Raw genomic sequence first — 25055 nt, 5'->3', positions numbered from 1 at the left:
CCCCCATGGCAAAGTCAAAGGGAAATACGTTTTTTTTTTCATTCGCAAGTTACAACGAGCAACCGCGGACGTCACCAGTTAACACGGTCACGTGTTAAACTGAAACACCGGTTGTGATCCCGCCTGAATTCTGCAGAATTTGAGCCCGATGATTCTGGCAACCAAACACATTAATGCTGTCAACGTCACGACCCTGTGAGTTGATGATATTCAGATTTATTTAGCCAGAGAGAGAACAAACACATAGCCTGCTACAGTTTAAAGCATTCTGGTCAATGTGAAAACTCCACCTTTTATTTATTGATCTCACACAGTGGCCGGGTCTCTGCCGGGTGTTTGAACAGGACACATTCATGTCGTGAGGATTTAGCAGCATCAGAAAGCCACAGACAAGCTGAATAAATGTCTCTTCAGAGGATCAACTGAAACTTCACGTAGGCTGGTTGAGTTTTTTTGTTTTCTGTGTTGTAGTTCTCATCCTCCTCCACTAGGGGGCTGTGCAGTGCACAGTGTTTGTGTGGAGCGACCTCAGAGGAAAATGACCTCACTGTAAACATTACAGTGTGAAATACTTGTTGTTGTTGTTTTTTCTTCTTCTTCACGTTTGACTGCTTTCATTTGTGCATTTTGTTTTTGTGTGTTGCTGTCTTGGGGGGGCTGTGCCCCCTTTAATACACGCCGTCACTTACATGCGTGATGAACCAGAGACGCCCGAGGATTTAGGTTAGCAGCCGGACAACGCGTGTCTGCGTTAGCAACACGTTGTCATGGCAACTCCTCAATCTATTTCAAACAAGTCCAGGGACGTCCAGTAAGTGTCCCGTTTGAACCGAGTACTGTTATCGCCTTTTTTTTTTTTTTTTCAATTTCATAGTCATTTTAAAACCAAACCATTATGTTTTTATTCATCTTAACTAAGTACCAAACCACATAGTTAGTAATTTAGGAAAAAACATCATGGTGGGGTTAAAATAAGTTGGTCTATCATGTCAGTTCTGTCAATTCTGTAAATCCAGATTCTAACACCGCGTGCACCACACTGGTTCTTTGCACACGGCAGATAAACGCAGGGAACTTGATGTAAAATAGAGAAATAATATATGATTTATGAGTCACGCATTTGTTTGCCTCATCCTCACTTAATGAACTCACACGTCTGAATGTTTGTATCGATCAATGCCCAATTAAAACTCTGTGTGTTACCTTGGCTCTGTTCTCTTTTCATGACTCGGCTCCTTCAGCACAGGGCAGTTAGACTGGTAGAGGGTGGTCAGACAGACAGGTAGAGAGGGTGGTCAGACAGACAGGTAGAGGGCGGTCAGACAGGTAGAGGGGGTCAGACAGGTAGAGGATGGTCAGACATGTAGAGGGCAGTCAGACAGGTAGAGGATGGTCAGACAGGTAGAGGGCAGTCAGACAGGTAGAGGATGGTCAGACAGGTAGAGGGCAGTCAGACAGGTAGAGGATGGTAAGACAGGTAGAGGGCAGTCAGACAGGTAGAGGATTGTCAGACAGGTAGAGGGGTGGTCAGACAGGTAGAGGATGGTCAGACAGGCAGAGGGCGGTTAGACCTGTAGAGGATGGTCAGAGAGGTAGAGGGGCAGTCAGGCAGGTAGAGGATGGTCAGAGAGGTAGAGGGGGTCAGACAGGTAGAGGGGGTCAGACAGGTAGAGGATGGTCAGACAGGTAGAGGATGGTCAGACAGGTAGAGGGGGTCAGATAGGTAGAGGATGGTCAGACAGGTAGAGGGGGTCAGACAGGTAGAGGATGGTCAGACAGGTAGAGGGGGTCAGACAGGTAGAGGATGGTCAGACAGGTAGAGGATGGTAAGACAGGTAGAGGGCAGTCAGACAGGTAGAGGATTGTCAGACAGGTAGAGGGGTGGTCAGACAGGTAGAGGATGGTCAGACAGGCAGAGGGCGGTTAGACCTGTAGAGGGTGGTCAGACAGACAGGTAGAGGGGCAGTCAGGCAGGTAGAGGATGGTCAGAGAGGTAGAGGGGGTCAGACAGGTAGAGGGGGTCAGACAGGTAGAGGATGGTCAGACAGGTAGAGGATGGTCAGACAGGTAGAGGGGGTCAGATAGGTAGAGGATGGTCAGACAGGTAGAGGGGGTCAGACAGGTAGAGGATGGTCAGACAGGTAGAGGATGGTCAGACAGGCAGAGGGCGGTTAGACCTGTAGAGGGTGGTCAGACAGACAGGTAGAGGATGGTCCGACAGGTAGAGGATGGTCAGAGAGGTAGAGGGGGTCAGACAGGTAGAGGATGGTCAGACAGGTAGAGGGGTGGTCAGACAGGTAGAGGATGGTCAGAGAGGTAGAGGGGGTCAGACAGGTAGAGGATGGTCAGACAGGTAGAGGGGTGGTCAGACAGGTAGAGGATGGTCAGACAGGCAGAGGGCGGTTAGACCTGTAGAGGGTGGTCAGACAGACAGGTAGAGGGGCAGTCAGACAGGTAGAGGATGGTCCGACAGGTAGAGGATGGTCAGAGAGGTAGAGGATGCTCAGACAGGTAGAGGATGGTCAGACAGGTAGAGGGGGTCAGACAGGTAGAGGATGGTCAGACAGGTAGAGGGGGTCAAATAGGTAGAGGATGGTCAGACAGGTAGAGGGGGTCAGACAGGTAGAGGATGGTCAGACAGGTAGAGGGGTGGTCAGACAGGTAGAGGATGGTCAGACAGGTAGAGGGGTGGTCAGACAGGTAGAGGATGGTCAGACAGGTAGAGGGTTGTCAGACAGGTAGAGGGCAGTCAGACAGGTAGAGGATGGTCAGACAGGTAGAGGGGAGGTCAGACAGGTAGAGGGTGGTCAGACAGGTAGAGGATGGTCAGACAGGTAGAGGGGGTCAGACAGGTAGAGGGGAGGTCAGACAGGTAGAGGGTGGTCAGACAGGTAGAGGATGGTCAGACAGGTAGAGGATGGTCAGACAGGTAGAGGGCGGTCAGACAGGTAGAGGATGGTCAGACAGGTAGAGGATGGTCAGACAGGTAGAGGGCGGTCAGACAGGTAGAGGATGGTCAGACAGGTAGAGGGGGTCAGACAGGTAGAGGGGCGGTCATTCCTGGCACTGCTCAGGAATTTCCAGGTACAAACACGTCTTTCACGTCTCGGTCAGTGAGCTCAGTGTTTCCGTGGCAACGGCCGAAAAGGTAAACATGACGCGGCGCTGACTCACAGGAAAAATAAAATTACGGTAAATTTGTATTTGCTCAGCAGGGTGGGTTCCTCATGGTGTCAGCATTCCCTTATGACTGAATAGGCTTCTTTTAAGGATCCTCTGCACCCCACCCTCCACACACACACACACACACACACACACACACACACACACACACACACACACACACACACACACACACACACACACACACACACACACACACCGGTTCACCTCTCTGCCCCGGGCCTCCGGATGAATCGTCCCTCTCTCACTGCTTTTGGTTAAACAGAAACGGTTTGTGACCTAAAATCATGTCGCTGCTGTTTGTGAGAACGTTAAATCACATGACAGCAATCTAAACCTCAACTTCAAATCTAAACCCAGAAATAAAGGATAGCACTTTATCATGTTATAACCAAAGCCTGTATACAAGAAGTGGACGTCGTCATGGTGACGTCATTTATCTACTCTTCTGACTGTAAAACAAAACTGGAGCCAATCAAATTAGACTTGTTCTTCTCTGTCATCAGCTTGACTGGTAACGGTTGAAGGATTCCAACGTTCGTTGTCTGGAACTAAAACCTCTTCAACACCAGCGCCATGGTTTAATCTGCACCTGGCGTGGTTTAATCTGCACCTGCCGTGGTTTAATCTGCACCTGCTGTGGTTTAATCTGCACCTGCTCTGCACCTGGCATGGTTAAATCTGCACCTGGCGTGGTTTAATCTGCACCTGGCGTGGTTTAATCTGCACCTGGCGTGGTTCAATCTGCACCTGGCGTGGTTCAATCTGCACCTGGCGTGGTTTAATCTGCACCTGGCGTGGTTCAATCTGCACCTGCCATGGTTTAATCTGCACCTGCTGTGGTTTAATCTGCACCTGGCGTGGTTTAATTTGCACCTGCCATGGTTAAATCTGCACCTGCCGTGGTTTAATCTGCACCTGCCGTGGTTTAATCTGCACCTGCTCTGCACCTGGCGTGGTTTAATCTGCACCTGGCGTGGTTTAATCTGCACCTGGCGTGGTTTAATCTGCACCTGGTGTGGTTTAATCTGCACCTGCTGTGGTTTAATCTGCACCTGGCATGGTTAAATCTGTACCTGCCTTGGTTTAATCTGCACCTGGCATGGTTAAATCTGTACCTGCCTTGGTTTAATCTGCACCTGCCGTGGTTTAATCTGAGCCTCTTGAACCCTCTTGAACCTGAGCGTCCCTCTGTCCATCACCACAAATACCAGGTGCCATGTAGCAAGCCGATCATCAGCCTTCCATGTGAAAACCGAAACATACGTATGAAAATAGGGTCTGTGTCGCCATCTGGTGGATAATTGAATCTTTAAATGGCAACACGTGTAGAGATTTAAAAACAAAAAACTGTATTGCTTCATTTCTTAATTCTTAAATTAAATTAAAAAAAGAATAATGCGGGTACTTTTTTAAAATATGTGCAAAATATATAACCATATATTAATAAAGAAACATTTACATCATACCATGACTACAACCTCATCATATGCAGTTTATTAACCGTCGGCGGAACTAAAATGCTCCCATCTCTGTTTCCGGACACTTCCGGTCGGACCGTAGACGACGCGGACTTCCGGTGGTGCCTTTTCTCGCTGGATAACGAATGGCTTTCCCAGAGTTTACGTCGGACTGATTGAAGTTGCATGCTAATGAGCACTCAATTAAAAAGGCTCACGCGCACGTCAGAAGTACGAACACGCCTACGATGATCACCGACACGATCGATAAAGTCGTCGTTTTGCGAACAGATTAGCATGTTAGCTAACTGATGCTAACTTAACACAAGTTGCTGTAAAACATCGACAGAGGCTGCAACGTTAACTTTGGTGAGTCATAAACACACTTACGATCTTTTTTAGTGATTAATCAATAATCAATAACATGCTCGGTCAATAGGCGGTGGGCGGTCCTTCAGTTTAGTCAGCCCGGACAGTTGGGAGCTAACGGAGGGAGCACCGCTGTCGGTCAATGTTGGTCAGACATGCGTTTGCCCTGCGTTAAAAAACAATACGGGAGTCGGATTGAAGGCTTGTTAGTACAGATACTCCGGTAAAAGTACAAGTATTAGTTATAGTATTGATTCTACTTCTTTACCCAGGTAAAAGTAAAAAAAAAGTACAGGTTCAGGTTTAAGTAAAAAGTATCTCTATTCATGAAATTTCTCCTGTTTTTTTTTTTTTTTTTACAAAGTTAATTGAATCTTACCACATGTCCATAAGAAATAATCATCTATAATTCCCATCAAATGCATTAAAACTAAAGTGTCTGTCTTGAAAATATGAGGAGTAGAATACATTTTAAATCAAGATAAAGTAGAAAAGAAAATAATAAATACTCAAGTAAAATGATACTGGAAATTACAACATAACTTCTTTCCACCTCTGGATCGCTGTTAAAACCATTAAAAGACCTTTTTTTTGTTTGACCTGCTTGAACATCTAATTCTCTGTGATGTAAAAAAAGAGTAATAATAATAATTATAATAATAATAAAACTGTTTAATTGCTTTTATTCTGCCAATTCTCTTAGGTTTTCTACATTAACTGTACTGGCGACCAACATTTGAACAGGAATGCACATAGTACAGTTAAATGTGTATATTATACACACACATTTAAGGGGATTTTTAGGGCTCTACATGAGCCATTGAGAAGCCAGAATAAAATGACTCAGGAATAAAAACAGAATGTAGCATTAATTTGACATCACGGATATATGAAGGAATGTGCCTGTAACCTGTCTGTTTTGGGGGTTTCAGGTTGATGGCCAGTCCCGCTCCCCCCGTCCCGTCTGCTGTGGCCTCGCTCCTCTCCACGGTGCTCCCCTGTGGCTTCGCCGTGGGGCCGTCGCGGCTCCGTGCAGGCAGGATGGGTCTGTGGTGGGTCGGCCGCTCGCTGCAGGCTGGATCCCTGCTGGGGCCCGACGGGGACACGGAGTGGGCCTCCGCGTGGCATGCCGACCCGGGACCTCGGAGCCCGGACGGCGAACCCACCATCGAGTCCAGATCCAAGACGTGCTGGACCGGCGCCATGGAAGCAGAGAAGGTAAATGTAATGCACATTCATCTGCCATATGTTTGTATGCCTTTTCCCATTATCCTGTAATGATAACTGTACTATGATTTATTTATTTTTAGGGGTGTTTAAGGGTGGGTAAAAATATCGATACGCCAATATATCTGATTCTTTGCCGCCCAATACAATATCGATTTTTCAACTCCAAAGATCGATTAAAAAAAAAAAAAAGATTCATGTTTAGATGCGTTGTGAATGCAGTACTTTATCCTTTTTCATTTTGTTTTCAATATTTATTCCAATGAATTTCACAGGTACTTGTGTTTTCATCTATATTTATATCGTGATACGTATTGTGACCAAAGTATCGTGATACGTATCGTATCGTGAGGTTCTTGCCAATACTCACCCCTAATTGTATTTCAGGGTGTCTATAACAGGCCGGGGGACTCCAGCTGGAATTAGCCATTGGAAGAAGATTAAAGATACCTGACGACTTGTTGTTACTCAAAACCAGACATTTCAACCTCATGGTGGCGCTAGAGGGCATGTCAGGGGATCACCAAAGTCTGTAGGATGCATCAGCTGGGGACCATGAAAGTCAAAAACGGTGCCATCATATCAACCCACAGATCCTTTCATTAACATTACCGTCCATCGAGCCACTCCCTGATGCCCGTTCAGTGCTCGTACTCGCTACACGATTCTGTTTGAGTCGTCATGATTGCATTTTGAGTTTAGAACATTTGTGCTGAACTCAACCGAAGACTTTCTTTTTTTCTGGAGCTGCGAAAAGAACAAATGAAACCTGCAACTATCAGACGTTTGTACCTGAATCCTCCAACATCCGCCCGGCTGCAACGATCCAATTACCCCAAAACGCTAACGAGCATTCTGCAACAAAGATGCAGTCCTTGTCAAACAAGGCATCGACGTTCCTCTTTTCTTTTTTTAAAGCGTTTATCTGGTTCTGTGCTGTCAGTCGTCTCATTTAGATTCAAAGCGTCTCGTGATTTCTTCCATTCAGCAGCCTCCACTTTAGTTGGAAGCCTCTTTATCTCTGCAGACAGAAGAAGGAGCCGAGTGGATTCAGGCCTTTCGGCTTCGTTTAGAGTCGACCTTGTGCGAATCAGATCCTCAGACACGATGAGAGCCGCAGCAGCTTCACGGAGGAGGAAGCTGATAATATTCAAGGCCACTTAATGGAGTCAGACGCTGCCAGTAAACCTGTCGGCTGTCAGCCAATCACTGGGACGCGGTGATGTCGTTCATCTGTCAGCAGCTTTGTGAATAACTAACTAACTAAACTTCTATGATGTGTTTTAGACACTGATGGAGACGGCGGCACTTAAAGAAGACTCCTTACGAGAGAAAGCCGTCTGGATCAAGTGAGTTAACTCGCTGCTTCACACAAAGCTTACTGGGGATTTTTCTCCTCTTAATCCACATTTATTTACTGGGAATAAACACCTGGATTAGTTTGATTTATTGTAATTTATTGCCTCTGATGCCTGGAGGGTTCCCCCTCTTGCAGGGCTAATGTAAACCCAGCCTGCATCTCATTGGCCACATTCTCCGTCCAAAACACTGTCAAATGTATCCATAACATCCTATGCACTCATATTTTTCTATCAGTCCATCAGCAGTCACAACACAGCGTGTTTGTCCTGGGAATGACAAACAGGCTGCTGATTGGCTGGGGGGCTGCAGGCCAGCGTGGGGTCCAGACGAGTCCTGAACACAGTAGAATAAAAGAGCAAACAGGTCTAGATAGAAACCACACACATCATGGATCATGAGTTATGAACTCTTAATATCATTGTTGCATCTCGCATCTTTTCCCCCCCAGATTCGCCTGCCAGGCTCGCAGCCGAGCCCAGCAGAACGTGGCGGTGCGGTGCTCCTGCGGCGCGGGGGCGTGTGCGGGCGAGTGCGTGCACGCATGTCTGAGGGTGTGTCGGGACGTCCGGCCGGGAACGGAGCTGCTGCTGTACGGAGACGCCAACGCCGCCAACGCCGCCGCCACAGGGAAAAGTCAGACAGCGGAGGTACAGGACGCCACCGCCAGACAGACAGGTAACGGCTGTAAGACAGGCACACATACGGGCACACAGACAGGCACACAGACAGGTTAATCCTGCAGGAAAGTGATGTTTCATTTCAGCCTCCGTGGTGCATTAAAGTCCATCTTGCAGTTTAATCAATGACAAAAACAGAATCCAATATATATTTCTATAAATATTATTAATTATATAAAATGCATAATTTCAAGCAACTTTCTAAGTTACACTTAGAAACATGAATTAGATTTAGCATTTTGATTAAAAAGTGAATTAGAGCCGACAGGAGATTTGTGAACAAACTCGTCTTCAGTGAACAAATAGTTCCAGTTTTCTGCTGGACTTTAACTCCAGCAGAGTTTAGTGTGTGTTTAGTGTGAGTTATGGTTAAATGGAAACACAAAGGTCTCAGCAGACGAATGATCCGTTATCCGTTAGTTCCACGTGAGAGCTTTGTGAAGAGAAACCTCTCGGATGCTCCGACATAACCTTAAAAAGCTGAGATGAATAATTACAGATGATGAAAACAAACTCATTGAAGCACGTTGGTTATATAGAAATAAACACCTCCTCATTAAGGAGGAGCTTCATGCAGAAAAAGCACCAGCAGCAACAGAGTGAGACTCCACTGCTGATATATTATCTTATTAATAATGCTGATTTAAAGAGCTCGGGCCTATAAGTCACGAATGCATCGGCATAACAATTATGAATGCTAAATGAAAGATAATAAGATGAGAAACAATTGATCCCTGCAGGGGAAATTACATTGTGGGAGCAAATATTAATTAAAAACAGAAAGCTGTAATATCGGAAGGAAGTACAGCAACGAGGGGTTCAAAGAAGCTTTACGGTGAATTCTTTTTAAAATAGCAATTAAATGGAAACAAGTGGGAATATTTCCAGAAGGCAAACATTTAATTGTTTAATCTAAATGAAAAACAGTATTTAAAAAAAATCCAAGTACAAAGTTAAGTGTTTTTGCTTCACAAATGAATGAATTAATTATACATGAAGAATGTATAAAGTAATTTTTGGAAAAGATTTTAAACCTCTGAAAACTTTCACTCCAACACACACGATGTAAACGTGTCTTTAACAGCCTGAACGTATGGAGGATGTGGAAGGTTTAAAAGTTGGAGTTTCTATGTGAATGTACCAATGAGTAGATAATACCTTAATAATATTAATTATAATTATTATAATTATACAAGAAAATGCATTTATTAAAAGGTTATTATTAGAAAAATGTTAAAATAATCTACATTAAATAATGTGGGAGGAGATAGAATAGAATAATAAATGGAACATTTGCATGTAGAAAAACAGATGTTGTGAAATAAATAAAGTTTTAATAATAATAATAAAACATTTAATTTGTATAGTGATTATCAAACCCAAAGACACTTTACAGAAAAGAAAAGAAACAAACAAAATAAGACAAAACAGCAACAATCAGTGGAAATCGGTCAAACTAACCGTTTCACACACAGATGTCCAGCTGGAAAACAACAAAGTCTCAGAGACTTCGGTTGCCGAGGTTTCCATCCGTGAAGAGAAGGGAGAGGAAGAGGAGGAAGAAGAGCAGCACAGAAACCTACGCCGGTGCATCAGGAGGAGTCACCTGAGGAAGAGGAGGGCCGAGGGCCGTCACACAGACAGCTCAGACAGACAGACGGGCTGTGAACCTCCAGACAGACAGGCGGACCCTCCTCCCCCCCGCTGCAGCTCCCGTCTGGCTGCCAAACCCAGACGCGTTCACTGCCTGCCGGGCCGGGGGAAGCAGCCCTCCCCCGCCTCCCCCGACCCGCCCGGACAGACGGGCAGACGGAGCCGGGCCGACGCCACGTCCACCGCGGAGGAGGCGGTTCCCGAGGCGATGTCGGACCCCGAGGCTGCCACAGCGGTGGCGGGTGTTGCCGGGGCGACCCTCCCATGGCGTCCAGAGATCAGAGAGAGGCGTTACCGCTGCTCCAGCTGCGGGAAAAGGTTCTACCAGATCGGCCACTTAAAGAAACACCAGTTCAGCCACACGGAGGAGAAACCCTTCAGCTGCCAGGACTGTGGGAAGAGCTACACCTCGGCAGAGAGCTTCAGAGCCCATCAGGTACCGCACGGCGACCAGATCCACCTCGTGGTCCTCCAGAGGGTCTTCTGTTGAGTTCAAAAGTCTGATATTTAAACACAGATACATAACACAATCACACACACTCTGTGATGAAGACAGGTTTTCTAAGTTACCACAAAGATATCATCACCATCTGTGAGCCGACATCCTTATTAATCAACATTTACACAGATAGTCGGATAGGATTTATTACTTCCTTCTGTCTCTGCTGCTCTCTGTGTCTCCTGTCTCCCTGTGTGATAGGTAGGTAGACAGACGGGTAGGTAGACAGGTAGACAGACAGGTGGGTAGGTAGACATATTGATTGCAACAATGAATCTTTGTTAGCAGCATCTCTAGTTCGCAGCTCCGTCACCGGTGGTGTTTGTTTGGTACGGGAGGTCTTTTGCTCTTTACTGGCTGTTCCCTCTGTGACCAATAATGCTGAGTCATCACACATCTGCTCGTTAGATGAGTCACCGCGGCGAGCGGCCCTTCTCCTGCCCCCACTGTGACAAGTCCTACGGCCTGAAGCGGGACCTGAAGGAGCACCTGGTGCTGCACTCGGGGGAGAAACCCTACGGCTGTGAGCACTGTGGCAAGGCGTTCGCCCGCCGGCCCTCCCTCCGCATCCACCGCCTCCTGCACTGCAGCCGGATGGTGTACACGCAGCCGCCCAAGGTAGGTGGTGGGGTCGGATACACACAATAAGTATAAATACAACACAAAATACACGTTTCTATTCACTCATTGGTTTCCCTCCGTCAGGTTCAGTGCTCAGTCTGCCCAAAGCTACTGGCCAACTCCGGCTCCCTGAGGAACCACATGAAGCTCCACACGGGGGAAAAACCTCACATCTGTCAGCACTGTGGGAAGAGCTTCAGTCAGAAAGGTAAAGTCTGATCCTGGAGCTGCAGCAACAGCTGGTGTAACAGGTGTGCTCATTCTGATTACGTCGCTCGGGTCAGATCTTTGTCCAGCAGGTTCTTAACTATCATCATCTGAGCTGAACTGAAATGTTGCTTATGAAATGATTATTGTCGTTAGCAGTTTTAGTTATATATAAGATAAGATGATCCTTTATTAGTCGCACAGTGGGGAAATGTACAGGGTTACAATAAACAAGCAGGCGTCTAAATAAGACAACTTTCTAGTTAAAATGTAGCAGGACACCTTGCTAGCTGTCTCACTCCCCCGAGCTAATTACGTTAACGAACACACGAAGACTAAATCGATATTGATCTTCTCATTTGGCCTGAAGTATCTGGTTAATTATGAAAGACAGCTGGTTGTCATCGCGCTGATGAACTTACTTGACTTCCGTTGTTTTTGCAGCCTATAATCCCCCGACTGCCCGTCTATCTGACTGTCTGTCTCTCTCTCAGGCAACCTGGAGTCTCACTTGAGGATTCACAGCGGGGAGAAGCCGTACCCGTGCTCCGAGTGCGACCAGACCTTCTCCCAGAAGCCGGACCTGCGTCGGCACATGTTCTCCCACACCGGCGGAGGTTTCCTCTGCAGCTTCTGTGGGAAGTCTCTGAGGGATCCGCACAGCCTGAAGTCCCACGAGAGGCTGCACACCGGAGAACGGCCCCATCGCTGCCCCGTCTGTGGGAAAGGTCAGAGCGGGACGGCAGGAATTTAAAAGGGAAATGAGATTCTGATAAAGAAAAAAAGGTGGAGACGAAAGCTCTTATCTCTCCTCCCTGTTGCCAAACCTTCTCACGGGGATCGGAGCCGCCTGTCACAGACTCCTTTTTTTCTTTTTTTATAAGAAAAATATGATAAGATAAAGATTCGACACATACCTGCTTTAAAACCTGCATTTTACGACAACAGCAAACTGCAAACACAGCACGTGGAGTTTGTGGCTCTCCGTCAATGTTTGTTAGACCATAATGAGATAATAAGATAGTCAAGATAGTGTCATACAATCATATAATAAGATGAAGTAATTGTTATACATTATATCAGTATAATGCTGAATTTCTACAGAATTTTATTGTCTGAGGTAAAAAAAATTCTCAGTGTAACAATGTCAGTCAATCTAGTCGCACTTATATTGAATGCCAGTAGGGGGCAGTCACAACTCACCATCATGTTTACAACGTTTACTGAGATAATACATCAAGAGAGAAGTAGGACCATTTTCTCATAGACTTCTATACAACCAGAGAGGAGTCGCCCCCTGGTGGCCAGCAGAGAGAAGTAGGACCATTTTCTCATAGACTTCTATACAACCAGAGAGGAGTCGCCCCCTGGTGGCCAGCAGAGAGAAGTAGGACCATTTTCTCATAGACTTCTATACAACCAGAGAGGAGTCGCCCCCTGGTGGCCAGCAGAGAGAATGCATGTTTCAGGCACTTGGCTTGGCTTCATGATCCTCCTGGTGGAGATAGTAATAATAATCTCCATAATAATAATAATAATAATAAACTTCAGACATTCTGAATCATTCATTGGAGTGTTTCATGCATGAGCTCTTAACACGTCATTAAAATAAGAGGATTAAGTTGCCTTCTGCTGTTGGCTCAATTAAACTGATGCTCGTGACTTTGTTCTTTTGTCAAAGAATAATAATAATAATCATAAAAAGAGTATCAGAGTGAAAACAAACTGCAGCTGAAAGGAAAGAGTGAGAAATGAGTCTGAAAAAGGCCGCCAGGGACACGACGAACAATCAGCGTGGTTCTTCTGCAGATGTTCGGTTCTGCTGCAGCCGACAAACATATTTTCAAAATCTGATTACAGTAGTTAAATCGTTAAAAGTCACACAGACGTTTATTTCTAGTCAGTTTACATACAGTTTAACTTCAGATAAGATACAATATAATAAAATAAACAAACTGTTAACTTACAAATGATCAAACAATATAAATAAAGATGCTTTATCCTTTAATTAATACAAATAATAAAATATGGTTAAAAAACATGGTTTAAACCTCTTAATCCCACAGTTCTAAGATCATGAATAATAATAGCTCTAAGACTTGAGGTCAAGAAAACTCACTGAAGCAAACAAGATTTTGGGATCCAGATTAGATTTGATTGTTATTGTTGTTCCTCTTCAGGCTACACGTTGGCCACCAAGCTGCGGAGACACATCAAGTCGTCCCACCTGATGGAGAAGCCGTACAGCTGCCACTGCGGCGCCTCCTACACCGTGAGACAGAGTCTGCTGAGGCACCAGGCTCGCCACCGGACCGAGGGAGGAGCCCGGGAGGAGGAGGGGAAGGAGGCGGAGCCAGAGGGAGGACACGAGGAGGAGACCAGCAGCAGCAGCAGGGCGGAGGAGTCCAGTCACCCGAGGCCCATCAGAGGCCGACCCAAGAGGACCTCGCTGCCTCGGGGGGGAGGAGACAAGGAGGAGGGTCGGGTGAGGCGGAGAAGAGGGCGGGGAAAGGAGGAGGTGAAGGAGGCGGGGTCAGCTGAGGGGGCGGAGACCTCCGTGGCGATGACGGGAGGAGAGGAGGCGGCTTCAGGTGAAATCCAGCACGTGGTCTACGTCCACGCCGACGGCCTGTCCTCGCCGAGCTCCGCCCCTCTGCTCCTCGCCTCGGAGAGCACGCTGCCGGCGGGGGCGGGGCAGGAGCTGGTGGAGGTGGTGATATCAGAGGGAGCGGAGCAGTGCATTGTGGTCCACGGGCAGCAGACCGTCGGGGAGCTGCTGATCTTACAGGAGGAGGGCGGCGGACTCTGCTCCGTGGCCCAGACAGTCGAGATAAACACGGCGTAGCCCGACGGACTCTGGTGGTCTCAGAGAGACCTGGTCTGAGACCTGGTGGTCTCGTTGATCTGGTCCCGTCGCACCAGATCTATCGTGTTCACATCTCGCTTTAATTTAGGTCACGTCTGTTTTTTCAACGCTGCCCTCATCATGTGATCAGGACACATGAACTGGACCTGATACTGGACCTGATACTGGACCCGATACTGGACCTGATACTGGACCCGATCAGCCAGACCGCATGGCGAGGTGGACTGGCTCGCATTGAGTTGAGACAGATCCGTATTTAGCTGCTTTTATATGAGAAAATATGAACTTTTGATTGTGAAGAATTGATTTATAAGTCGTCAGTGAAAGTCTGGCACAGCAGAAACACATTTAATTCAAATACGTCGAATAAATACTTTTTAATTTGAAAAGTGACACTGGGCTTTTTGTAATAAATAGAAAAGGATGGATTTTTGAAATGGGATCACGTAGGAGGGCAAAGAGAAAACAGCAGGGAGGGAGGGGTGGAAAGGTAGAAGTAAGATCCATCAGAATGAGATCATTCATGTCAAATATATCATTTATTTACCTGATCTGACTTTTATCAGCACTCATCGTCCCAGATGTGTGGACGAGTAGGAGCCTACTCACCTACTAGAAGGACCAGGAGGCTGATCACACATTTATTAGTGAGACAATCTGGAGGACAAAGAAGAAGACAACGAAGAAGATGAAGACGAAGAAGAAATGGACATCAAAGAAGAAGAAGGCGAAGATGAAGACGAAGAAGTGGACATCAAAGAAGACGAAGATGAAGAAGACGAAGAAGAAGTGGACATCAAAGAAGACGAAGATGAAGAAGAAGACGAAGAAGAAGTGGACATCAAAGAAGACGAAGAAGAAGGCGAAGAAGAAGACGAAGAAGAAGTGGACAACAAAGAAGGTGAAGATGAAGAAGAAGACGAAGAAGAAGGCAAAGATGAAGAAGACGAAGAAGAAGTGGACATCAAAGAAGACGAAGAAGAAGGCAAAGACGAAGAGGAAGTGGACAATAAAGAAGACGAAGAAGAAGGTGAAGATGAAGAAGACGAAGAAGAAGTGGACAACAAAGAAGGCGAAGATGAAGAAGTGGACAACAAAGAAGAAGAAGGCGAAGATGAAGATAAAGAAGAAGGCGAAGAAGAAGTAGAACTAAAAATAAGGAAGCTCGGTAAGTCTTTTATTGGCTGAAGCCGTTTCAACATGAAAAGTTTCTCACGAGTCGACTCACTTTCCAAAGACAGCTATGAGCTAACGTAATGCTAGCATTTATATCGTTTATAGAACATTATCTGCGTCTTTTCTTGCTTGAGATCAAACATGGTGGCGCTTCCTCATCCAGTGTGAAGTCAGTATATATATATATATATATATATATATATATATATATATATATATATATATATATATATATATATATATATATATAATTATCAGAATGAGATAAATTATGTCAAATATAGAATTTATATCATTTATTGGAGATTATCTGTGTATTTTCTTGCTTGCAGCACGAGATGAATAATGGAGAATTTTCATCGTGAAGAATTTATGGGAAATGAAATGTGTTTATCCACCAGCTGCTGCTGTGACCAGAGAATATATCCGATCAGATCGCACTGAAGAGTCAAACATAAAGTTGCATGGAAGAGACGAGTGTAAACGCGGCCTTGGTGACCTTTTTTATTGTTATTATGCAATCCTCATATTGCCTCTTGGACGACCTCCACAGAGCAGAGCTCATTACATGTAATTAGCCGGCGGTTCCACACGTCGGAGGGAAGAGCAGCCGCGAGGTTTCCTGGATGCCGACAGTGGAGACGTTTGGTCCCTGAGCCTCGTCACTCATTCTTCTTGCTGCTTCGCTCTCTTTCCTTCCCAAATGACACAAACTGTCAAAATCGCCCCGGAGACGGAACCTGCCGGGTGTTGTGTCTTAATCCTTCTGTCGTGAAGTGATGCTTTTGTGCTACAGACCAAGTATACACAGCTACCGCACACTTTATGGTAATATTTGTTTGTTAAAAAAAGTGACACCAGCAGGTTTAAGTGATTGTTTTATTGAAGATCTTCGTGATCTTAAAAGTGACTCATTTCCTTTTCAAACGAGTGGTTCATGTGGATACGGCAAAGTAACTGAAGTAAATATCCCATCTCTCATCCGTCCTGATGAGCCTGCCAACTTGATGTTTCCAGCATGTTGAGCCCCTCCAAAAAAAAAAAAAAAGGCCATTTACTTTCATAAAGTAATAATAATTCCTTCAGTTTCATCAGGGCCTCCGCTAACCGAATGTGCCCGGGCCCCGTGATGGCCGTCCCCACATGCTTCATTCGATTTCTGTTTGCTGAAATCGGATTAGTGAAAGGTTAGGCGGATTTGAGGGCAAGCTGTCCGTGTCATCGCAACATCTGCAGATCGACCATGGCCAGGGGAGCTCGGGTTGCATCGTATCATCCCTTCATTTCCTGTCGCTTTCCAGCCGTGTGGGCACCGCGTTTGTTTTCTCCTTTTCTCACTTCATATGTTCTCTGATATCGACACGTTTCAGCAGCAGAATAACTAAACGCCACCGGAGATCTGTTACAACCGGATTACTAAAGCTGCTGGACGTGTGATGCACACTAAAGCAAAGAAGAAGAAATCCATTCTTGTTAGTTTGCACCCATGGGTGCCACTAAGCCGAGAGCAGAAGGTGCTTGTGTTGTTGTCTTCCTTTTCCAAACTCAGAGTGCATATTAATTTGAACGTTTGAGACGACGAGGTTTCTTCGGAAGTTGGGAATGCAACTTTCCGATGATGGATTTCGGACCAAAAAATCTTTCCAGTTGGGGGTTCGGAAGAACTTGACCGTGGTCCAGACCTGAGTCCCACCCAACACCTTTGGGACCCGGATCTCCGACAGTGAGACCTGATCATCCGACCTGAATGTTGGATCTCTCTGATGCTGCTGAGGCTGAATGGGAGCAAATCCCTGCAGTCAGGATCAAAGACCCGGATGAAAGCCTGAAACCAGAAGAGTGGAGGTTGTTACAGGAGCAGATTAAAGGAGTCGGAGGTGGTTTTTGTGTGGAGGGGGGAGGGATCCATTAGGTCTGCAGAGATGAGACGGTGTGCAGGATCTCAAGCTCTTATTTTTCATCCTTCACTCGATGACTTCCATCACTTTTTTATATTTACAACCAAGTGCAGCTCCATTAATATCTCATGCTGCATAAACATCAGGTGGCAACCTCTGGTTCTGAAAAGTGAAGCCGATGTTAAAGCGCCTAAAACGTGCTTTCTCTCTACCGGCCATGAGGGCGGCAACTCTAGTTGCAAAATGAAGTCCGATTGCAGTGAATCCTATGAGCGGACTTTAGCTAGCTAGCTTACCTTATATAGCACACCTTATACTAATATATACTCACTATTGATAGAGATGATGGCAGCCTGTCAATCAGCAGGTAAGCCCCGCCCCCTAAAGCATCCCCTGCTTTCTGGTCTGGTGGACTCTAAATGGACCATAATGTACTAAATGAACATCATGCTGGATTGAAGAAGACTTGAAACTAGAGATTGAGACCATAAACTCATGTTTACAATGTTTACTGAGATAATACATCAAGAGAGAAGTAGGACCATTTTCTCATAGACTTCTATACAACCAGAGAGGAGTCGCCCCCTGGTGGCCAGCAGAGAGAAGTAGGACCATTTTCTCATAGACTTCTATACAACCAGAGAGGAGTCGCCCCCTGGTGGCCAGCAGAGAGAAGTAGGACCATTTTCTCATAGACTTCTATACAACCAGAGAGGAGCCGCCCCCTGGTGGCCAGCAGAGAGAAGTAGGACCATTTTCTCATAGACTTCTATACAATCAGAGAGGAGTCGCCCCCTGGTGGCCAGCAGAGAGAAGTAGGACCATTTTCTCATAGACTTCTATACAATCAGAGAGGAGTCGCCCCCTGGTGGCCAGCAGAAAGAATGCAGGTTTAGGCACTTCAGCCTGGCTTCACTTTTCAGAATCAGAGGTCCCCACCTGGTACTGATTTGACATCTCACAAGAATACGTAAAAATCCAGCCTTGTAACGTGTTAAAACTACGTTTTGGCGCCACAGAAACAATTTCAAAACCACTTAGCTAGGGTTAGAAAAACACCAAAAACATAACTTCCAAATACCACGAAAACACTCTGAGACACAAATGATTTTCCTCCTGGTAAGTGGTCTTTCTCACTGTTTATCCTACATCATCAGCTCTGACCGCTGCGTTCATGGAGATGGAGATGGTTTCCATGGCACCAACACGTCATTTTACCACGCTGCGTGCCGCCACCACCACGTAATCACTGCACAGAGGTCGTGATCGTTTTCACGTAACAGGTTGAGCCGATCTTTGTGGATCAAACTGTTAAAACTGACTCACCAGGTACAACAACGGTCTGAATCATTTACAGCATTTCATACGAACCAAAGCTTGTAAACATAAAAACCCCAAAACATCCCCCATAAAGATGAGCTGTCCTCTTTGTCGAATATGTATTCTATTACTGAGCTGCATGAAAACACAGACGGTCCCCCAGTGTGTTTTCTTTTTGGGCATAAAGTAGTCATTTAAAAGCTCTTTTGTGAGAAACGATATTGTTATTTTGTCGGCCCGTACGCTCAGAAGATTTTGCCTCTCTCTTTCTCCATCAGAGCCAGAGATATGACTCAGAGGTCCTTAGACGTCACCTCGCACTTCAGTCTCCAGGCTATTAAGAAAAGAAAATGGAGAGTATGTTTTGTAAAGGGGGGAGGGAGGGGGTGTTGTCGTTGGGTTCTGAGCTCCATTTTTAAGTATTTGCCGTCGCAGAGCTGTCAAACTGGATTCAGGCTGTTTTTCTCTGCTGCTGCTCAGTCAAACTTCTAAAAAGTGATATAAAGGAGCGTCCCGCTGTCATGCATCTACCCGGAACGTTTCTGAAAACCTGCAGATTAAAAACCAAAGAGCACTCCTCTTCACCTTAAAACAAACAAATCCATCCACATTTACAGCAGCTGCTATTCATAATCTGGTAATTAGTCACAGATATCGTCATCTGATTATTTCTTTCTTATCTCATTGATTCAAACGTAATCTTCTTTGTATATCTTTCCCTTCCAGTCCTATTCAGTTTCATTTTATTCAACGCACTTTCACACTTCTCACTCTGCATATGATATCAGGTAATTATAATGTGAGGTTTCTTCACCGAATAGCAAAAAGAACTTAATATACTCAGTTGTGTTTTTCTTCTTCTTCCTTTTATAGGTTTGAAGTCGCAGAGAAACTAAACAAGGAGACACTTCAACACTCGAGGTGCAAAAGGATTTATTGACTTTAGCTGTAGTGCCTTGGACTCGGACTCCGGGGCCCCTTGTAGTCCAGTGATGGATCATATCTGGACTGAGTGAACTACAGGGTCTCTGAGTGATGTGCCTGCTGGGTGCATTAGATGTCGGACTGATTTTCATTGTGGTTGAAGGGGAACGTTATGGATGCAGCGTGGAAAACACCCGCAGTTCTTGCCAATATTTGTTTTCTTCGCTTGTTTCACGTTTCCGACGGCAAAAACTGCACCTTCAAAATCCGAGAGCGGATGACATTTAGTAGGAGGTTTACTAGGGGCGAGTGTTTTTCTGTCTTGGTGTAAGAATATTTCCTTCACTGACGTTCTTTTCATTTATTCATCAGACTTTACGAACCCGTGGCTCACGTGCAACGCATCCTGGTGCAAACATACATCTATTAATCACATAAAGACAAATGGAGCGTCGACGATGAAACAGCAGAAAGAGACAAAGGTTCTTCTCAGCAACAATAGAATGAATACCGTTTTGGTAAAAAAGAAATTGGAAGCTCAGCTTCAACCAGGAAGTGTTTCACAAAAGCCAAAAGACAACATGCAAAACAAAAAGAACGTATTATGCAATGCAACAGTCAGTAGAGATGGAAGGCTATTTTAGCTTCTGTCGACTAAATGGAAGTTTGAATCATCCATCCGTTATCTTCTGTCTATCTGGGGTCAGGTCCCTGGAGGGGGGGCAGCAATCCTCCTCAGCAGCTCCTTCTGGGGGGACCCCAAGGTCTTCCCAGGCTAGATGAGATATGCATAATCCCTCCCGGGGTCTCTTCCCAGTTGGATGTGGCCAGAAAACTTCTAAAAGAGAGGCGCCCAAGAGGATCCTGATCAGACGCCTGAACCACGTCCTCAGCTGGTCCCTCGCCACAAAGGAGCAGCTGGTCTACACCGAGCTCCCTCTGGATGTCTGATCTCCTCATCTCTAAGGCTGAACCAGCGCTACGAAGGAAGAAAAACATCAGTGTAACAGCTGACGCTACGTCCTGTAAGGTACTTGTATTTAGTTTGCTGTATTATTATTACAGTATTATCAATATTATTTACAATTTAGACCAGAGATTTCATAATCTGTCCTGCCTTTGGGTTATGATTTGTTTTCTATATCTCATTCACGTTTGCCGTTTCCTGTTTGTTACTTGCCTCTCTTCTTGTTCCCGATCACTTCCCGCCTTTCTGTGATTTCCCGCCAGTTTTGAATGTCCGATCCGCCCCCCGCCATCAGTTTGACCAGTCGCTCGTTTAGCCCAGCACTCATCAGACCTGAAGCTCACATGCTCACCCACTCATCACCCCCTGATGGCCAGCAGAGAGAATGCAAGTTTAAGGCACTTCAGCTTTGGCTTCACTTTTCTGAACCGGAGGTCGCCGTCTGGTCCCTGAGGGGAAACTTGGATGTAATTTAAAAGAATTTGGATGTTTTGTTTAAATATTCAATATAATTGCATCAGTTGGATCGTAGAATTCATGACAGACTAAATATCTCACAGTCTGTAAATCAAAATTAGACTTCAGTTTTCCACTTTATTTTAACATAATTAATACAAATCGCAAAAAAACCTACAAAACACAGACTGATGTTGGATCAGTCCTCCGGGTCATGTAAGATTCATGTGCCCTTGAGCAAGGCCCTTCCTTGTTACTCATTCTGTGCCGAACACACTGTCTTCTGACTCCCCCACAGCTGCTCCGTTTCAGCTGGAAACCTAAAATGTGCAGGTTTGTGTCATCACCCCGACTAAACGCATCCCAGCACAGGTAGAGTGTGTCGGTGCCATTGGGGAGCTGCCGGGTCCACCGCAGCCTCGGGCGTCACCCACACACCAGCTAAATTTGGACCAGGTACAAACTCAAATTCTAAATCCTCAAAATAAATGGGCAGAGAATTTTCTCACCTAGTATCACCTCCATGCTCTGCAGATCCGTGGTGCTTTTTTAGCCTCTTTTAGCTCAGATAAACCCACTGAACACAACCTGCCCAGCATTGACTGGAGATAAAGAGATGTTTCCTGCAGTTGGAGGAAACCAAAACACAGGAATCAGTGTTCCCCGTTAATTACCTCGAATGTAGCGGCAAACTCTGGTTCAGAGTGACACCAATATGGAAGTGCTTTACATTTGCATTCTCTCTGCTGGCCACCAGGGGGTGACTCCTCTCTGGTTGTATAGAAGTCTATGACAAAATGGTCCTACTTCTCTCTGCTGGCCACCAGGGGGTGACTCCTCTCTGGTTGTATAGAAGTCTATGAGAAAATGGTCCTACTTCTCTCTGCTGGCCACCAGGGGGCGACTCCTCTCTGGTTGTATAGAAGTCTATGAGAAAATGGTCCTACTTCTCTCTGCTGGCCACCAGGGGGCGACTCCTCTCTGGTTGTATAGAAGTCTATGAGAAAATGGTCCTACTTCTCTCTGCTGGCCACCAAGGGGCGACTCCTCTCTGGTTGTATAGAAGTCTATGAGAAAATGGTCCTACTTCTCTCTGCTGGCCACCAGGGGGTGACTCCTCTCTGGTTGTATAGAAGTCTATGAGAAAATGGTCCTACTTCTCTCTGCTGGCCACCAGGAGGCGACTCCTCTCTGATTGTATAGAAGTCTATGAGAAAATGGTCCTACTTCTCTCTGCTGGCCACCAGGGGGCGACTCCTCTCTAGTTGTATAGAAGTCTATGAGAAAATGGTCCTACTTCTCTCTTGATGTATTATCTCAGTAAACATTGTAAACATGAGTTTATGGTCTCAATCTCTAGTTTCAAGTCTTCTTCAATCCAGCATGATGTTCATTTAGTACATTACGGTCGGAGTCCAACAGACCAGAAAGGCTTTCATCAAGTCTTTGATCCTGGCTTCAGGGCAGACAGACCAAAAAGCAGGGGATGCTTAGGGAATCTTCTGGGTAGCAGACCTCCGGATCCTCCTTCCCATCCGAGGTCCAGCCCCAGTCTCACAGAAATACTGCTGAGGGGCTAAAGATTGGATTGCGATTGATGAGGTACCCTGAAACACATATCTCTCTAATTGAATGCCAATGTTGCCTGCTGTCTGTGTAAGTAGGTGCTTGTTTGCCAACACGTTGGCCGTAATAAGATGATGATGAATCCGAGCTGCGAGACTGCGAGCCGCCCTGAAAACCACATTAACACCGCAATTAAATCATCATTCTGGTGATGTGTTTTTCCCGTCGTCAACCAGGCCAACAATGAATCGAACCCACTAACATGTATTGTGTGTCTGGAAGCCTGCTGCCTCTCCTTCCTCTCTACCACGGAGCTCCATTGTTGCTCAATAACTATTCCTCACAACCGTTCATGTGACACATCATTAATCTCCGGCAACCGTTGCAGAATCTGCTCAGGCAACAAAATTCACAGGTTTAGGAAAAGCTTGTGGTTTGAGATATTAAAAAAAATATGTGCATAAGTGGAGTTCCTTAAAAATGGAAGTAACTCTTCTGGCTTCACACAGGACACGAACAACGGTCTCCTGGGTGAAAGTCTGGTGTGTTTAGACAACCGTCCTGGGTCACGATTCCATTCCAAAGTTTCTGCTGGGCTGCAGTCATCTTCTGTTTCCATGGTTACCCCGGTTCCTGACCTCTAAAGTCCACCAGAGGGGTCCCGTCTCTGTGGCTTTGTTCCGGCGTTGGACTTCCAGGTTGGACTCTGCCCTTCTGACCCCCCCCTTGAATGTTTTGCATCTCAGGCACCTCGTCAAGGGGCTGCTCGACGAGGATCATGATGACGCCCGGGGCGAAGAAGGACACGAGGCAGGAGGAGAGGCTGTACCACGTCTGGTTGTTGAGGAGGCACTCCTGCGTCTGCGAGAAGGTCATTCTTCTCAGAGACGCCGCGGATCGGGACGATGCCGTTTTGTTTGTGTGAAGGAGTTCAAGGATCGTTGGTTTCATTTGATCTTCTGTTAGTCAATCTCTCATTATGATTCAGTGGATGGTGACGTGTCGGCGTTGATTGTTCCCTGAACGCTCTTTGAAGGTTGAATAACAAGCTCTGAACAGCGGATATTGATCCAGCTCGGCAGCGAGTACAGTGGTGTATATATATATATACACACACCACCCCTTTGGTCTGTTGTTCAGTAGCTGGGGCATCATGGGATTCATGTCACGTGGTCTCTGATGTGTCACTTAAGAGGTCTTCAACCTCCGACGCCGACATAAAAGGCACGCCAGTGTCGCCGCGTTGCGTTCGGGTTCCGGAGAAACGTCAGTAACTCGGGTCGGCGCCCGGCGGCTGAATTAACGGCATCAGAGGCTGATTGAATAAAAGACAAAAACACACAGAGGTTTCTCGTTCTCCCTCCACTCGTCTGAGGATAAATGGGAATTGATTGATGATCACTGAGAAGTTGATTCTGTCGCAGCTTTCTTTCATTTACTCTCAATCTAATCCTCTCTTCTTCTTCTTCCTTCCCTCCTCCTATCTTGTTTTTCTTCTCCAGTCCAGTCTCCCTTCTCTTTCTCAACTCTTCTCCTCACCCCCCCTTCGTCCTCCTCACACTTCTTCATCTTCTTCTCCTCTCCTCTATCCTTGTTTACCCTCTCTTCATTCTCTCCCTCCTCTTCACTCTGTCTTCTCCAATCTTCTCTCATTTTCTCTAATCTTCTCTTGTCTTTCCTCCCCCTCCCTCACCCCTGTCTATCTCCTCTTTTCTCTATTTGTTTACCTTCCTCGTCCTCCTCTCTTTCTCCCTTCTCTCCATCATTTCTCCTCCTCCATCCTCCTATACGTCTTCCTCTTCCTCCCACTCTCTCCCCTCCCTCCTCTTCTGTCTAATATCTTTCTCCCACCTCTCCTCCATCCCTCTCTCTGTTGCTCTCATATTGATGGCCTTTTCTTTACCTAAAAATTCTCTCCCCTCTCACATACATCTCCTCTCTCCTCCTCCTCCTCCTCCTCCTCCTCCTCTCGTTTCCAGCAGTGTAGACGGTGAACAGCGGCGGCAGCAGCAGTGCCACTCAGCGAGCAGCAACGACTCACATAGAAGTGAGGACCTGTTTTTCTTTTTCTTGCTTCTTTTGTTTTTCTTTATTTTTTTAATTTTCCTCGTCCTCCTGTTCACTTCAGTCATTTCTCTCCTCTACTTTTCCATCCCTGCTTTCTTGCCACATCGGTCTCCGTCAGAGTGCAGCAGTATGAGGGTACCCTGCATCTCAAACAGGGTTTCTGTCCTCCAACTACAGCATCACACGCTTCTTCTTACCTGTTTTTATTTCCTTGCATCTCATTGGAGATAAGTAGGCCAGTCGAAACCTCTGTGTGATGTTTGAATGGACGTTTTAACAGGTATGACTTTTTTTTCCTTCTTAATCCGAACTTAAATCGTGCAACATCCTAGTTTCGGCGGCAGATGTTTGCAGCGGGAACGCTGACATGAAGCTCCAAGATGATGAAATAATGAGCTCCACAGCTGTGGAGGATTGTGAGACGTGCACGTGTGACGTGGAGGGATTAATAATCTGATGTTTTGAAGCTGGATGGTTTTATCTGTCACCAAAGAGACAGCTTTCTTCTTCTTCTTTTTATTCTCCCGTCTTCTCTCATTCCTTTCATTTTTCTACTT

The 25055-nt window shown here is 45.9% G+C and overlaps 1 protein-coding gene across 1 annotated transcript; it reads left to right on the top strand.

The window, feature by feature from the left end:
* The first annotated feature begins 4772 nt into the window (after positions 1–4772).
* znf408 (zinc finger protein 408) lies at positions 4773–14513 on the top strand. Its single transcript, XM_084024897.1, has 9 exons — positions 4773–5012; positions 5945–6230; positions 7527–7588; positions 8050–8276; positions 9754–10367; positions 10839–11048; positions 11136–11259; positions 11753–11986; positions 13439–14513. The coding sequence occupies exons 2-9, from the start codon at positions 5949–5951 to the stop codon at positions 14101–14103; spliced, it is 2418 nt and encodes an 805-aa protein (XP_083881023.1). The 5' UTR covers positions 4773–5012; positions 5945–5948; the 3' UTR covers positions 14104–14513.
* Positions 14514–25055: the final 10542 nt, after the last annotated feature.

Source organism: Eutrigla gurnardus (assembly GCF_963514095.1).
Source record: "Eutrigla gurnardus genome assembly, chromosome: 1".
Taxonomy (NCBI): domain Eukaryota; kingdom Metazoa; phylum Chordata; class Actinopteri; order Perciformes; family Triglidae; genus Eutrigla; species Eutrigla gurnardus.
This window is presented reverse-complemented; position numbering and strand designations above follow the sequence as displayed.